General features: G+C 41.2%; 1 protein-coding gene across 4 annotated transcripts in view; it reads left to right on the top strand.

Moving 5' to 3' along the window:
* FGGY (FGGY carbohydrate kinase domain containing) overlaps positions 1 to 16131 on the top strand; it is a 196901-nt gene that overhangs the window by 142873 nt on the left and 37897 nt on the right. For 3 of the 4 annotated variants that reach the window (XM_030571519.1, XM_030571520.1, XM_030571522.1), the window contains 4 exons: positions 4018 to 4165; positions 6499 to 6573; positions 10472 to 10592; positions 14587 to 14681. In XM_030571519.1, the coding sequence (XP_030427379.1) occupies positions 4018 to 4165; positions 6499 to 6573; positions 10472 to 10592; positions 14587 to 14681 (439 nt within the window). The remainder of the gene's footprint in view (positions 1 to 4017; positions 4166 to 6498; positions 6574 to 10471; positions 10593 to 14586; positions 14682 to 16131) is intronic. The other variant, XM_030571521.1, reaches the window with a different exon arrangement.

Here is a 16131-nt window from a genome sequence, read left to right as displayed (position 1 = left end):
ACTCAGTCCCCTAAGTTTGAACCAATTGGAAGTATTTGCAAAGGCTTCTGTAATGATAATTCAGGGTTCAAAGCTTTAAAAACCTTAAACATCCACCCATAGGTTCAAATACTTACCCAAATGGTATGGCTGGCCGCCTGCTTTGCACATCAAAGTCTTCTTCGTATCCAACCTAATATGTTTCTTGGTAGTAGAGTATATTCTCCATGCTGCAGACCTGGGTGCCTAGGGCTAGTCATGTCTCATACTTCAGAGGTGATGTTGTCAGGCTCCAGGAATGAGGTTTAGCTTACGTTGCACTATTAGGAGAAATCTGTTATATGAAAGAACAGCTAGTATATGAAAAAAAGACTGAGACGGTAGTGTAGAGGGAAATGCAAACCCAGAATAAAGGGATAGTTAAAACCAAGAGATGGATCACCCCAGTACCATCCATGTTTTGCATGAGTGCAACATGTCTGCTCGAGGCATCTGCGATTCTAGACTAACTCTAATACTGCATTGAATGAGAAAACACAGTTTACACAATGCAAAATCCTTGAGTGCTGAGGTAGAGAGAACTTTATTTCTTTATATACTGAATGTAAGGTGATATAACTGTCCTCTGTGATACCGCGTTGCATCTTTACTTCTTACTTGAGGCTCATGCAGTTAGTAAAACTGTAGGAGTGTTGGTAAAGAGGGTCATAATATTTTATATAGTTAATATACCAATGGTATTTCTATAATGCTTTCCAGACACTGCCATTCTAATGATATGTTTTCATAGCTATAAATTTAGTAAACAAGCCGCTTATAAATTCACCCACCTCCCCGTTTCCCCGAAAAAGGGTAGCATTAAGGGACTAACTTAAACTGACATAAGCCAGGAACTTTGCATTTTGGGTTGAAATTCCATCCCTAAGACATCACCTTGTACCTAGCTATTACAGCAGATGAGGCCTAAAACTTCACCCACTGTTCTGAGGCATCATCACGGAGAACTATATCAGTGGAAACAGCCAAATAGAAGGGGAGTTTTAGTGCAAAGTTTTGGTCTGAATTTCCTGTCTTTTCTCAAATTTAGTCAGATTCTTAATATTAACATAGAGTCTTGTTTTGGTTTTGGGGGTTGTTGATGGTGGGGGATGGGGAGTTAATTGCCTACAGATCTCTTTGAAATATTTTAGGGGGTCTATTCTGATATACGGGGCCTGATTCTTCACCTTGTGTTGTCATTACACTGGTCCAGCGCATGCCTGGAATAAACTACCTAGGAAGGTTGTGGAATCTTCATCTCTGGAGATATTTAAGAGTAAGTTAGATAAATGTCTATCCAGGATGGTCTAGACAGTATTTGGTCTTGCCATGAGGGCAGGGAACTGGACTCAATGACCTCTCAAGGTCCCTTCCAGCTCTAGAATCTATGAATCTATGTAAAGTGAGCATAAAATGCCAACACATCAGAATTCTCTACTCACATGTCTGGTGGCATTTTAAACCCACTTCACATAGGTGTAAATAACTATACAGGATGCAAGACCATGAAGAATCAGGTCTTTTTTGTATGATAACACCATATAGGCATTATTGAGATAGTAAAATTCCATGTATCCAGGCTAGAGTGTGGACTCAAGATTACTTTGTGGTTGAAGCATCAGAGCTGAAATACCTCATCTTCCTAGAATCACAGGTTCTAAGCCTGACTGGCTTGGGTCACTCCGTCATTTTTTCATGGTGGACATACTAAGTTCCATGTACTTTACATTGTTTGGGTCCCTCTGTGATGAGACCTTGAGAAAGAAGACCCTCTCTGCTTGACACCATAGATCCTATGACAGATTTTGTAAGAGCAGTGTTTTGCCCTGATGACTTTGGACAGAATTTCTCTGCCTCCCACTAGTGAGCAGTGTGCTGTTTTGACTGCTCTTCCCCCACCTTAGAGGTGGCTGCTTTTTCGTAGTGATGTATGTCTGTAAAGTGCTTTGAGATCTTTCAAGCAATGTATAAAAATAATATTTGGTAGTTCCTTCCATCTGTGGATCTTAGGCCTAGATTTTCAAAGGTATTTAGGGGCCTAAAAATGCAGATAGACACTTTTGAAGATCCCAGTAGGTGCCTAATTCCCATTGATTTTTGAAATCTGACCCACATTACAAATATAAACTATTACTATACTCCTGTATAATTTTTAAATGGTCAAAGAACAGGTGGCCAGATGACAGCCATAACCTTTGGCTTTGGTAAAGCCCTAGGTCCCAGAACATGATGCCCAATCCAACTGCTGCTGAAGTTAATGGATGTCTTTCCCTTTTCTTAAATAGAACTTGGATTGGCTCAGAAAATTAGTAGCCAAACACTGTTCAATGGGCTTGGCTGACAAGTAGCACTGGCAGGCATTTGAGGGAGCTCTGCCATTCATTCTGACCAGACATAGAGTTGTAGGGCCTAGATATATAGGAAGAGGAGGGTGTACACATGTAGTTCTAGGGATATCTGCTTGCCTGAGAAGGCATGGTTAAATGTTAACCTCTGCTACACAGGGTTTGTGCTCTGGAATAACTTCTCCCCCTGGGAATCCAAGTAACAAGAGGGCCAGATGGAAACTGGGAAGTAGGATAGGCCTCATGTTTAATGAAGTTGCCCTCTTCCTTTTTCCTTCTCACCCCATAAAAGCCGGGCTTCTACTGGAAATGCAGGGACTGGTTATTAACAGGTACTGTTTATAATATGATCTTTAGGGAGGCAGAAAATAAGGCCACAATATGAAAAAAAGAATCATTGTAACTTTCAAAATTATCATAATTCAGTTCCAGGAAGGCACAGAAAGCACATTTAAAAGAATGTGAATAATGATGTGAATTAGTTATTTTAATGTCTTCCAAGCGTACTTCATTTTGAATGATATTCTCTGATAGCACACACATGGAAAGGTATAATTGAAAAAACATGCTGCTGAATGGTTGAATGCAAAGTATAAATATACAGCTGCTCAGAGGTCAGAAGTCAATGTGGTAAAACATATGCCAAATTCCCTTGAGGATCTCATTAATGCACAACTGAGTATACATGTAGGGGCTAAATGAATATCACTGTTTTGGACCTACAGTAAATGAGACAATGGCTAATCAATTGTAATTAGGGTAGATGCTATTAATGACCAAGATGCCCGAAACTAAATGCCCTGCTCTGATTTCTTAGGAGTCAAGACCAAAAATAAAATTATAAATCTTTTTATGATGATACAAAAGTTTTTTTTAAAGAAAGATTCTAACCATAATTGCAACATATTTTAACTGGAATGTCACTAGTGCCATTGCAAGCCAGAACATTGAAGAGTTCATCATTAGTCCCACAACCATGGCTGGCCCAGGAAAAAGGCACTTGGATAATGTGGAGATGAGTGCATTATAAAAACTTCAAGAATTAAATTTAGGAACCTTAGTCAGCCCCTCCCCTGCAAAGCAGCATCTTGCAGTCCCCATTCTCCCCTCACTGCTTTGTTTTAATTATACCCTATGCTTGAATATTGAAAACTTTAATATGCAGCCCTCTTGATTACAAATGTTAGTCATTTCTGTTGTTAAAGGGATTTTATTTTCATTCCTCTTTGGGAATCTTTTTTATTTCTTCACTCCCTCTCTCGGTCTTCATTGTGCCATTGCTTTCCCCCCTCTCTGTGTCACAGGCAAGCCACCATTATGCCAGTCGGCTGCAGTTTCAGGACTGACCAGCAGGAAGCATTGCACAAGGAGTGCAGCTGCTACTGCTTCAGAACGTCGTTCAGCTTTCACTGTCTCTCCACCTCCCTGCCCACTGTGGGATCTCAGTCATTCTACTGGCTGATAGTGGAGTTTAATTACCCCCTCTCTCCATTGCCATATGCCTGGCAAGGAAATGATTCTCTCTCTTTTTTTAAAGATTGGCTTTTGGGCCCCTTTTGATGGTTTTCTTGTATTTGACATTAGAAGTGCAAATGTTTTATGTTCACCGAATAACCTCCCTCCCCTTTTCTTTCCCAACTTGTTTTTCTTCTAGTGCTCAAAATATATATACATACTTGAACAGTCACCTGGATCTGATTAAGAAATCTTTGCCTGTGGGTTTCCTCACTGTTGATTTACACGTTTGGCCAGATTTCCATGGTAACCGATCTCCCTTAGCAGATCTGACACTGAAGGGCATGGTAAGAAACAGCCTGTCTTTGCAAAAAGGTCAAGACAGAACAAAGGGGTAAAATTAATTTTAAAAAATTGGAAGGAGCATTTTTATTTTAAACATACTCCTTCCTAGTTGTTCAGACTGTGCCACAGGATTTGGGTTTCTTGCTGATATTCGTTGTTGTTGTTGAAAATAGCAAATGTTTTTGCAGCCACCAATCAGGATACTTCTAATATCGCTAGTGTCTCATTTACTTGCTGAAAATACTAAGAGGTACATCTTCCATCCAGTATCTTTACTGGCCGTCATATTTTGGAGAACTGAATAGTGCCACTCATTGTTTTTGTGCACTCACCAGTCTGCTTAATCTTGCATTCCCCTTGTAGAATTGGTGAGTCTCAGTCCAAATCTGGACGGGTGTATCCGGAGACTAAGAATGATATAAAATGTTGCAAGGAAAGATTTTCAAATTTTCAGTCATTTTGCTGAATAGGCATATTACACTATTTCAGTTGATTATTGGTCACATTCATCAGAAGCTGGAAAGCTCCTGTGTAATTATTAGCCATGGGCATGCATGTGCTGATTTAAAAATAAATACATAAACAAGATACCTCCTGAATTTTTATTCATTTTCCAAAACTGAGCTGAATCTGATCCTGATTTGAGGTTATGAAATGTTTCTTCTGGAAGGGCTGAAATACTGTGAGAAGAGCAGTTTTCACAGTATTTCAATCTAGAACCTGAAGCAGCAGAATTAGGAAGCTCATGAGAGAATCTCTCCTGGTGAGATTTTCCGCATAAGTGGACTCATGAGGCTAACATAAACATCCACACATTTGGATGCTTCTGCTAGCTGAACAAAATGGAGGCAGAATAGCTGGATCGCATTTCAGGATGTTATTATACAAGACCATGACTGAAGAGGTGAATAAGGGTATAATCTGTGTGACTTTAAGGTCTGATATCTCTTGAATCATAATGATGTATAGTTCTGATTTGTGTCCCAGATAGTTTGTGTAATAACGCACCTTAAAATGGTCCCTGGTCCCTGACAGCAGGCAAATAACCCCAATAGATCATCTCAGTCATTAGCATCCCCAGCATCCCTGCAACTGAAACTTCAAACATTTTCGGGGGGGGGGAGAGTTCACCCATAATTACTGCTACTAAAAATGGGAGGTTTCATACAATATACTGGGTTGGGGAGCATTCAGGGGATAAATGGATAGATCTGTAAATTCTTGCACAGTAAGATGAGGCTAATAATTACAGATAATTTGAGTGTTCTTTTCTGGTGGTTTCAAAACTTTTTTCTTTTTCAACTATTGAACTGAAAAGGATGGCACTTGTTGATCCTAATTAATGACACAGGAATCCCACCCTGAATCATCTGTTCTGAGAAGACAGCATCATGCTGAAATATATTGTTATCGTAAAAGGATTTACCTGTTTAGTTATCCTTCAAAAAGCTGTGAAAAACTGTAAGACACTTCTTTATTGCAAGTAAAGATATATACAAAATAAGTTCCCACCTCAGAACCAGTGCCAGGAACAGTGCTATGCACTTCATTTCAATTGGCACTAATACTCACATTGTTTTTCAGCAGTCATACCTCTAAAGGACATCACTATGAGCTGTAGTTATACCAGTAATTTGAGTAAAACTGTTAAGGCTAAATTCTGCTCTTAGGTGCACCTGACTATCTTTTGCTGTGGGAGTGACCCATGAATATTTTGATCCATAGTAAAGCTGTTCTGTTTTCCACAAGAAATATGTTCTCCAGGAGGGTCTTTATTCCCCTCATTTGAGTCTCTTGTGCAAATACTTGCAGTGATAGTGCATCTTTTCTGCCACATTTAGAGACAAAATTAGGATCTCACTTGTTCTAATACAAGTCCAGAGTAACTACACTGACTTCAATAGAAGAAATTTGGATTTATGCCAGAGAAAATGAAATAATAATTTAATCCTTAATTATTAATTGTCTTTCAGTGGAAGGGCATATAGGATTTTTTTTTCACTGTGTTTCATTTCATAGTACTAGACTAAATATACTCCCAAGGAATATGCAGGTCTCACAGGAAAACTGTATCAGTGAAAACATAACATGTAAATCACTTACAAAATGATATTTTGTTCACCGTTTCTTTGCAAGGGCAAAATCAGTTTCTGTGGTTCTTACCCAGATCGGGAGTAATATATTTAACATAACAGTATATGTGCAGCTCACAAAGACAGGATTAGAATTTGCATTTAAACATGTAGCAACAAGAAAGCATGCCTTGTGTTTCACAGAAAATGGTGAAATTCCACCTCTCTTAGATTTGAACATTTTCTTCTTGTGTTCCACGCAGGTTGTTGGACTGACATTGTATCAAGGCCTTGATGAACTCGCACTTATCTACTTGGCCACAATTCAAGCCATTGCTGTAAGCCATTTTAAAGAGTCTGCTTTTTATAAAAGCATGAAGGACTTACTTAAAGGAATTGCACTCTGTGTCAGACTGCAGATTGATCATGCCCTCCTGTAAAATAGATTTCTAATTACAAATGAACTCACCAGATGAGTTCTTAAAGGAGCAAGATAAACATCACATGTATGGAGAGGCTTGCCCCTCCCATGGAAAAAAACCCCTGAAGGATCCTCTTTGCAGGGAGGAAAATTCCCTAGAAGAGTTTTCCTCAAATTGTTCTGACAAGGCAAGGAATGCTGGGTATGCACCACTATGGAGCCACCTCCTCTTCTGTCTGAGGTGAAAGATGTGTAAATACAGTCCAAAAGGAGATGGCAAGTCTATAAGGAGGACAAGGTCTACATTATAAATTTATTTCAGTATAACTACGTGGCTGAAGGGTGTGAAAAATCCATGCCCCTGAGCGTTGCAGTTATACCAGCCTAACCCCTGATGTAGATGGTGCTATGTCAATGGGAGGGCTTTCCCCATCGACGTAACTACCTCCTCTCATGGTAGAAGCTCTCCTGTCAGCATAGTAGAGTCTTCAGTGAAGTGCTACAGTGGCACAGCTGCAGCATTTCAAGTGCAGACTTGCCCTTAGTCTCTCCCAATCCTAGAGGTACACTTCTGCATGAACCTGCAAGGTGCAGTTCAGTGCAGTTCAGGAGATATGCCTGGGTGTGAGTAGTTGCCGTATGCCATATTATCCCCACCAAACCTACAGGGTCGTGGAGGGAGTGCTTTCCCCAGGCACACATCAGAGACTATGCGACATGGGGCAGTGTTGATGTTGTAGATTGTATGGTGTGGTGCTGGTTGGGTGGGAAAGGAAGCTTGTGTAGGGACAGGGACCTGAGTGGCTACAAACCTCTCCTTCCTCACCCCTGTAGTGTGAAGTCAGTAATTCTGCAGGCTGAAACTCCTGGCATTTCACTCCTCCTGCAGTTTTTCTGTTGCAGGGCATGATGTTGACCCGTGTGGATGATTTATTTCCCCTCTCAACCCCCACCCCGGTTTATGCTAAAGTAGATGGAGAGACCACCATACCTCCACATTAAACAAACAGCCACAGATGTCCATTAATATATGTATAAGGTGTGGGTGTGATTTTACTGGAATAAATTTAGACTTTAGCCCCACTTATCCCAGTGACTTGTTTGATTAAACAGCAACAAAAAAATCTTTGCTGGAGTGGGTCAGTCAGCTTGTATTTATAGATATATACTCCCAGTGGTTCACCTATCTATATGTTTGTCTGTCTTTTGTACTGGTGCCTATCACTGCAGTATCTTCACACCTAAGCTCTTTACTGATTTCTGCCTATTTCATCACAAAACTATACTGCGTAAGTGTAAACATACATCCCTGCAGTTACACTGTGCATAAGACAGGGACTGGTACAGTGATGAAATTAATGATCTTTCCAGCTGTCATAAGATAATATGGCCACGTTTTTCTGCCATCATGGGAGTTAACACTGGCCGTTGTTTTCTAATGGGGACAAGGGTTTATGGATAACATAGATCAATATGGCATGCAAAATCCCAGTGTCATGCCACACCGTCTGGAATAGCAGCATGGACAGACATGGGAAATTTACTGTGAATTATGTGTCTGAGGTGTTAACACTCCTTCAGCAAATTCTGATCTTTTAACAGGGCTGGCTTCAGGATTTTTGCCGCCCCAAGCCAAAAAAAAAAAAAAGCTGGCGTGCCGCCCCTTGAAAAGGGCCGCCCCAAAGAGCCAGAATGCTGCCCCTTTAGAAGTGCTGCCCCAAGCACATACGTGGAACGCTGGTACCTAGAGCCGGCCCGGTCATTTAATCTGAGCCTGGAATTCATTAGTGCTGATGATTGGCCCCTTTCAGCTGAACATAATTGTGGTATACTTGGTGCTTTAATACAATAGTATGATTTAAATATAAGAATGTGTTTGTTTTCCTGATATTGCCCCCTGAAAGAGGCCGAAAACAAAACCATTTCAGTACCAAACACGTGCCCCATTGCTAATGAAGTAGACGCATTCTCTGTTGGACATCCTGGGAAAACCACCTATTATCTGATTGCTTTGTTTCATATACGGCATTTTAACATTAAATTCAGCATCTTTTTATAATAGGCTTCTTTGTATAATAACTTTTTGTCTGTGATACAGAATATCAAGATAAGATATGCACTAAATTTCTCTTCATGGTAACTTAATACACACTTGCTTTTAAAATTCCATTGAAACAGTAGGCAATCAAAATAAATGGATTGAGGGAAATTTATGCCTGCCTTTCCTGATTATCTTTATTATATACAAAATTAGTTTTCAAAATTCCCTTCCCGCTAATTTTAGCTTTATGTTTATTATGTAAGCTTGCAAGGAAAAATTTCCTGTTCCTTAGAGCCAGAGTCCTGTACCACTCATTGACTTCAATCAGAGCAACATCAGACATTAAACCCAACATCAGCAAATGTGCAAACCTTGTCAAAATCCAAGTCATACCCACGGACTGTTAATCTCTAGTTTTCTTTACAATGGGAGATTTTTTTAAAAATAAAATTTGCATTTCAAGCCCCTCAATTTGCATATTCTCTAATTTAAGATTAGTCTTTCCCACCCCTCCCCACCCTTACCTCCCTGAGTGGAATGTCTAGTTTTAATGTAAATGTTGCTGAATAAAATTTTCCAGGCAGGTAAACACACAATAATTTTCAAAGCATGTTCTTTTTCAAAGTATTTGGTGTGTCTATGTCTGTGTGTTGGGGGAATTTGCTAATAAATGTAAATATCAGCTGTGAAAGGGAGTATCTATCCTCTGGCTGCTCATGTGACAAAATTCAGTACAACAGTGAGACTATTGTGAGCATAATCAGAAATATAATTGTCATCTTCAATGCCAGTTCTTAGGAGAGAGACTCTTTTTAGAGTAGTTTTATTTTTCTGTCATTTAAAATCTTAACTGTATGATTTGGAAAGTTAGCCCTCTGTGTCAATAGGGAAGTGAGCGATTTAATCAGCTGGCCTTGTGGCTGTTTTAGTTCATCATAACCACTTTGCCTTTAATCAAACTACATTTCAAGACCTATCCAAAGTTGTGCCAGCGTTTCACAGTAAACATCCCAAATCTGGTGTTACTCAACTGCTCTCAGTTTTCAGAAGCAGCCCAAAACTCAAGCTGGCACTTGAGATAACAGCCCACTGGTTTAAAAGGGAAGGTGCTGAAGACCAAACATTTTAAGGGATGGTTCTTTGACTTGCTTTCCCCTTAGTCTGACAGATCCCAACTTTATTGACCTTCATGTCATGCTGCAAGGCTCATCTGTGCTGCAAGGCTTTGCCAGAGGCAGGAGGGCTAAGCAAATGGGAGGGGATGGTGGAGATGTCTTAGCTCTGGCAGGGTGCATCTGATACTGTTTGTGTCTCCTGGGTGCCCTGGCTGCTACTTAATTGCTTTCTCCTGTCACTTGCTCTGTTGGTCACAAACAGCCACTCCTGAGTGTCTCCCCTTGATTTCTCCTGATCCTTCACAGCCTGGTTCTGTGCCAGCCCTGGACCACTTTCCTTGCCCTTTAGGTTCCCAGCCCCTACTCTCCCCAGCTGTGCATACAGACAGCTATCAGGCCCTGCTCCTCCTACAGCCAACTCCCAAGGTGCTGTTTCCAGCCTGCTCCCTCATACATTCCTTTCATTTCTAGTTCCTCATCCCTAATGCTTTCAGTATGAATTTTCCTGTTCCTGGTCACTGTGGGTTATACAATGCACCTTACTGACCTGAGGATAAACCAAGTCCCTTCTCCTGTGGGCCTAACCCTTGCCTTCACTTAGTGCAGGTCTCTTTCTGAGTAAGTTTTCCATGTTCATCAGGCTTTTTCTGTCTTTCAAGTTGGGAACAAGACATATTTTGGAAACTCTACAGTCTGCCGGGCATCACATCAGCACTCTCTTTCTGTGCGGTGGACTGAGCAAGAATCCACTCTTTGTGCAGATGCATGCTGACGTTACCGGTAAGTTAGACAAAGGAAGCAGGGAAAAAGAGGACAGTAAACTACTTTTATTATTTTAGGTGGCTAAAAACTTTCTGTTTGGAAAAATATATACGCCCTTTATATGGAACTCTATTTTGCTGGTTGGCCAAAAACTGTATAATGAAATGTTACTTCCGGAAAGGCTGGATTTCCTGAAATCTAAAGACACTGGAATAACACAAAGACCTGGTGTAAACAAAGGTCCCTAATCCATGTTGTTAGCAAACAGAGAACACAGACAGTTTCTCTGTGTGATTTCCCACTCCTAGACCTTGTTCTCTGAAATCCTTATACGACAATGCTATAGAGTATTGAGAATTATAACCTTTCTATAGATTTTTTTAAACCAGCCTGTAGAATTGTATAGCAGGGATTTTATTTACTATAAAATTCTATAAATTGGTTTACACGTTCTATAGAAATTATTCTTCTGTTAAATTAAATGGACCAGATCCTCAGCTGAGAATCTAGCCATGTAAGTTTTTAGAATAAGTTTTAGATAGAAACTTTTTAGTTTCTATAAAAACCCTTGTTGGTTTCATCCCATCTGAATTCTATAGGACTTCCCCCTGACCTCAATTGCTTACGTTGAACATTTTCTTGTTTATACAAAGCCCACATAATCAGAATTCCTTCAGTATCTCAAGTTATTAAAATAATTTAGGATCCAATCCTGCAGAACGTGACTCCTACACAGAGTGTCATTGACATTGATAAGGTTTCACATTGATGTAAGGGCTTCTATATGTGGATATATTTGCAGGAGCAGAGTCCAAGCTTGCAGTCTATTTGTAATCTCCATTCTGTCTTTATAGGTTGGGTGTCTTTGAACATCTGTAAGTCAGTTCAATATGTTTTCTTTAAAATGTGGAAAATAATGTCATTTGGTTAAGAGACTTCAGAAAATCTATGAACTGTGTGTGTTTTGGGGCATATTTCACATTAAGAATGGTCAAGATGTTTTGGATCCACTTTAAAGCTCGGATTTGAGGAATTTGGTGTGCAGATTTGCATCACTCTGACATCAAAACAGACATCCTACCTTGATGCAGGAAAAGAGATGAAAATCTGCATCATGTAATTATATTAAATGAAAGCAGAAACAGAGAACCAGATGACACAATGGTCATTGACCTAGGCTAGGTATATTCGGTATTGCCACATTGGTGCTTTCTGTTTGTCAAACAACATTTTATCAAGTCCACACCTTCCCTTATCTGATTCAAAAGAAACATATGGTCAGTTTTGCTGCAACTAGACTTGGAATAGAAAGCTGCATTCTGATGTCTGTAATAAAAGATCTATTAATAGGTATTCTTGTTAAAATTTAAACTGGAGTCTTTTGACCATAACTAATGGCTAAATACAATTAAGGACAAAAGGGCCTTTTTCCACTCTTGGAATACCCCCATTTGTAAAATGTGTGACTAACAAGGGAAGTCAAAGTTCATCCAACTGAAATGCTCTTGCTTCTGTTGAACTCATTAGAGCCTATCAGATAAAATAACTAACATTCCTGGATCAATCCCCCATTCTTTCAGGAAAAGAAAAAAAATCTGAATATGTTACTGTTAGATACAAGTGCCATTACTCAGCCATGTGGACTGCCAATTGATAATTTCATAGACGGCTTAAAAAGCATCAGACTCTTGTTGTTCACTGCTAAGATGAATATGCTCATTCTGAGGGCACTTTAAGAAAGTGAGCGGTAAAGTTTTACAGCACACTGAATGTTGCCCAGTGCTTCAAAGCTCGACAAACACTGATACTAAGAGTAACATTTTTTTCTAGTGTATCCGGAAATATTCAAAGATCCAGGCCCAGATTCTAAGCTGTGGGTGCAGCTCAAGTGGGGGAATATAAATGACCATCCATCCCATTTTGGCCAGAACAGTCCCTTTTTTAAACCTTATTCTGGCTGTCCTGACTTTTTGACAAAAGTGGGCATTTGTCCTGTTTGCTCTTGCCAACTTGATCAGTTGTCAGCTTTTGTCAAAAAAAGTCAGGTGTGGTGGAACATGTGAGGAGTGAGAGGACGGTGATGCTAGCCCTGCGCAGTGAAGGAAGGCAGGGGGCAGGCAGGGCTGGCACAATGCCAGACCCCGACTTGCATGGGGGGCAGGCAGGGCTTGGGCAAACAGTGACCCCAGCCTCCCGCGGTGGGCTGGCAGGGCTCAGGCAAGCAGCAACACCAGCCCCAGACTCACATGGGGAGCAGGCAGAGCTTGGCCAAGCAGCAACCCCCAGCTGTACATGGAGAGGGGGGCAGGCAGGGCTCAGGCGAGCAGCAACACCAGCCCTAGACTCACACAGGGGGCAGGCAGGGCTTGGCCAAGCAGCAACCCCCAGCTGTACATGGAGAGGGGGGCAGGGCTCAGGTGAGTGGCTCAGGCCAGCCCTGTGCAGGGTGTGATAATGAAGTGGGGGGACTACGGCTAGCCCCACATGGTGTCCCGTTTTCCCTTTGGGAAATGTGATCACCTTACCAATCCTATGTCCACCTATGCTGGGCTGATCCCCTCTAGATACAATTTATAGAAGCTTGAGGAATGTTCTGAGTAACACTGGCTGCCTGTGGCCTGAAGGGGCCATTCCAGCTGTGAAGGATTGCTGGGGTACAGAGAGGCTGTTTGGAGAGACTGGAGCTGGCATAGGAGCAAATACAGTCGTTTTGTGCCACCCAGGTATCCCACCATCGTAGAGAGCTGGGGTAAGGCAGCATTGTGCAGGTGGAGTGGTGCAAAGCTGTCACAAGACCGCTGAGTATCTAGCTCCCAGAATGTTGTCATGAGTTGTCCTTGTGCTTTCCCTCTTTGGACGATGAAGGAAACTCCATGAGCTGATGTTAACAAATTGTTTCCTAGCCCCTTACAAGGGAAGGCCTACATAGGAGTAGCAGTTCAAGAGCCTCTCGATTACTTTAACACCTTGCAGGAAGCACTTATTCCAGTATTGTTTTCAGTATGGGCCTTTGCTATGTAAATCCAGCCACAGAATGCAACTAACCCAATGATGATAATCAGGGAATTCACAACAATGCCAAGTACTGCAGGAATACTAAAGAATTGTTTCACCTAATGGTAATGACTGTTACTAAGAGAGACTCCAGCTAGGAAAAGACATGAATTTGTGCCTCATGTTTGACTTTTTTATGAGGTGTGAGAAAGGCCAAAAGGTTTCATGTTTTGTTTGTTCTTTCACTTTTTTTTCTACTTGTGTTTTTTACACTGAAAACTCAGCTCTTTTCTACTCAGTTTTTCCTGGAAAAGGCTGCAGAGGATAGAGAATTAGTAGGTATCTGATATCACAGGTGCCAGGAAGGTAGATGGAAGGTGCTATTTGTTTTTATATTTTATTATGTGGCGGTTATAAATCTCCTGTTTAACTAACATGTCTTACAAACTGTTGGATGAAAAAATCTCTGTTAGGATTCAGTCTCTTCGCTGAAGAATGAGGAAAACTCCCAATTTATCACTTCGGGTCTTCCAGGAAAATAAAAAAACAAACAATTCAAAAAAAGAGGGAAGAGAAGCTCAGACATTGTTACATATTTGTGGGGGAAGAGGGAAAGAACTCAAGCATTGTTTTAGTAAACACATGGTAAAGAAGCAAAAAAAATGACACAATCTCATTTTGCCCCTACAGGTCACCTTTTAAGCAGGGGACTGATATTGAGGGTGTGGATGGCTAGTTTTAAAGATGTTTGTAATTGGGAAGAGGTCTGGGTTTTTGTTCTGGTATACTCTATGCTGTGTGTGTTAACATTTTACTGAAATTTTTATATACATTCTGTATTTTGCCTAGAGCCTGGGATAGGTACTGTAGAAGTGCCATTGCTTAGCCATGTATGGGGTTTGTGTAGTTGGCTGATAGAATAAACTTCCTTTTTTTCCCCCACTTTAATTATTTGTTGTGTCCTTAGCGCTGCGCCATTTCACTCTTCCTAACAGAGGTGTGTCACTTTCTTGTATAGGCAAGCCCATTGTCCTGTCCAAAGAGGTGGAGTCTGTTTTAGTTGGTGCTGCTATTCTTGGAGCTTGTGCTTCTGGAGATTTTGCTTCGGTACAGGTATGCACTAATGGAAAAACCCGAGTCCTGTTGTTTCCACTTTTCGTGTGCACTTTTATATCTGGCATCACATACAGGTAATAATTAAGATGGAAGAAAAATGTGGGTTCTGCTCAGCAAGGAAGATTCCAATCTCAGATATATTTACTGGTTCCTCTCTCACTTTCATTGAAGCATGCCCTACCATTGCTATACCTGTGTTTCTTTTGCGTATTGGCGAAACTTGTCTTTTAGCTGTGAGGAAGTGAGGCAAGCACAAGACACTGCTTGTAGAGTTCACCCAGGCAATTTGGCAGATGAACAAGGAAGGTGTTCAGTAAGGCCCTGATCCTGCAATGAACTCCTGGTGAATATAGCTTCACATGGAGCTCAATACAGGCTCAGATCCTAAGATTGTGACCACTGCTAGTACATCCACCCTTTCATCCCAAGTTATCACATTCATGGTTAGCCCTGCTTCCACTTCCTGGCACTGGGAATCTTAAACATGGGCCACATTGTAAAACTTCCGTGCCCACATAAGTATTGCAGTCATCCACCACAATGACTCTAGGGTCACCATTGAGGGTATGGCTACACTTGAAATTTCAAAGCACTGCCGCGGCAGCGCTTTGAAGTGTGTGTGTGGTCGGAGCGCCAGCGCTGGGAGAGAGCTCTCCCAGCGCTGCATGTAAACCACATCCCTTATGGGTGTAGCGTGCAGCACTGGGAGCCGCGCTCCCAGCGCTGCAGCACTGATTACACTGAGGCTTTACAGCGCTGTATCTTGCAGCGCTCAGGGGGGTGTTTTTTCACACCCCTGAGCGCGAAAGCTGAAGCGCTGTAAAGTGCCAGTGTAGCCATGGCCTAAGGATAGAATTTAGGAATGTCTGCTCCAAAAATGCAGACTCCAGCAACTTAACTTCATTAACTCTAGTAGAAGTAGCATTAGAACTTTTATCTTTTGTAGATCAGCTGCTAGAGAGTGACACAGTCACAAACATTTAAACAGGTGTTGCCTGGTTTCATGTTGCAGCTGCACACATAGGCACTGGACTGCATATTATAATGTGTTTGCACATAGTCTCTTACCAGAACAGCCTCTGCCTCCGTTTTTTAAAGCAAGCACAGAAATTGTTAAATGAAATTTTGAACTGAAACTGAGTTAGGAGTCCCTTGGAATAGTAGTGCAGATGCTCAGCTGATTTAAATTGCCATCGTCCCACTGAAGCCAATACGCAGATTTACACCAGTTGAGCCTTTGGCACAGTGTTTCAAATTTTTCCAGATGTGGAACGGAAGAGTGAAGGTTCTGCTGAATTATATGCATTACCTGGGAATTGCAGTTTCCTTTCATGAGAATTCTCTCAGTAAAGTGAATCCCATTGCAGCAAATTAAATATCTTGTTATGTAGTGTATCTGTATTGTATCGTGGTGGTGCTTGCAGCTAGAACTCGATCGTTCTGAAAA

This window comes from Gopherus evgoodei, chromosome 8 (genome assembly GCF_007399415.2).
Source record: "Gopherus evgoodei ecotype Sinaloan lineage chromosome 8, rGopEvg1_v1.p, whole genome shotgun sequence".
Taxonomy (NCBI): Eukaryota; Metazoa; Chordata; order Testudines; family Testudinidae; genus Gopherus; species Gopherus evgoodei.
Note: the sequence above shows the minus strand (reverse complement) of the source record. Positions and strands in the feature narration are given on the sequence as shown.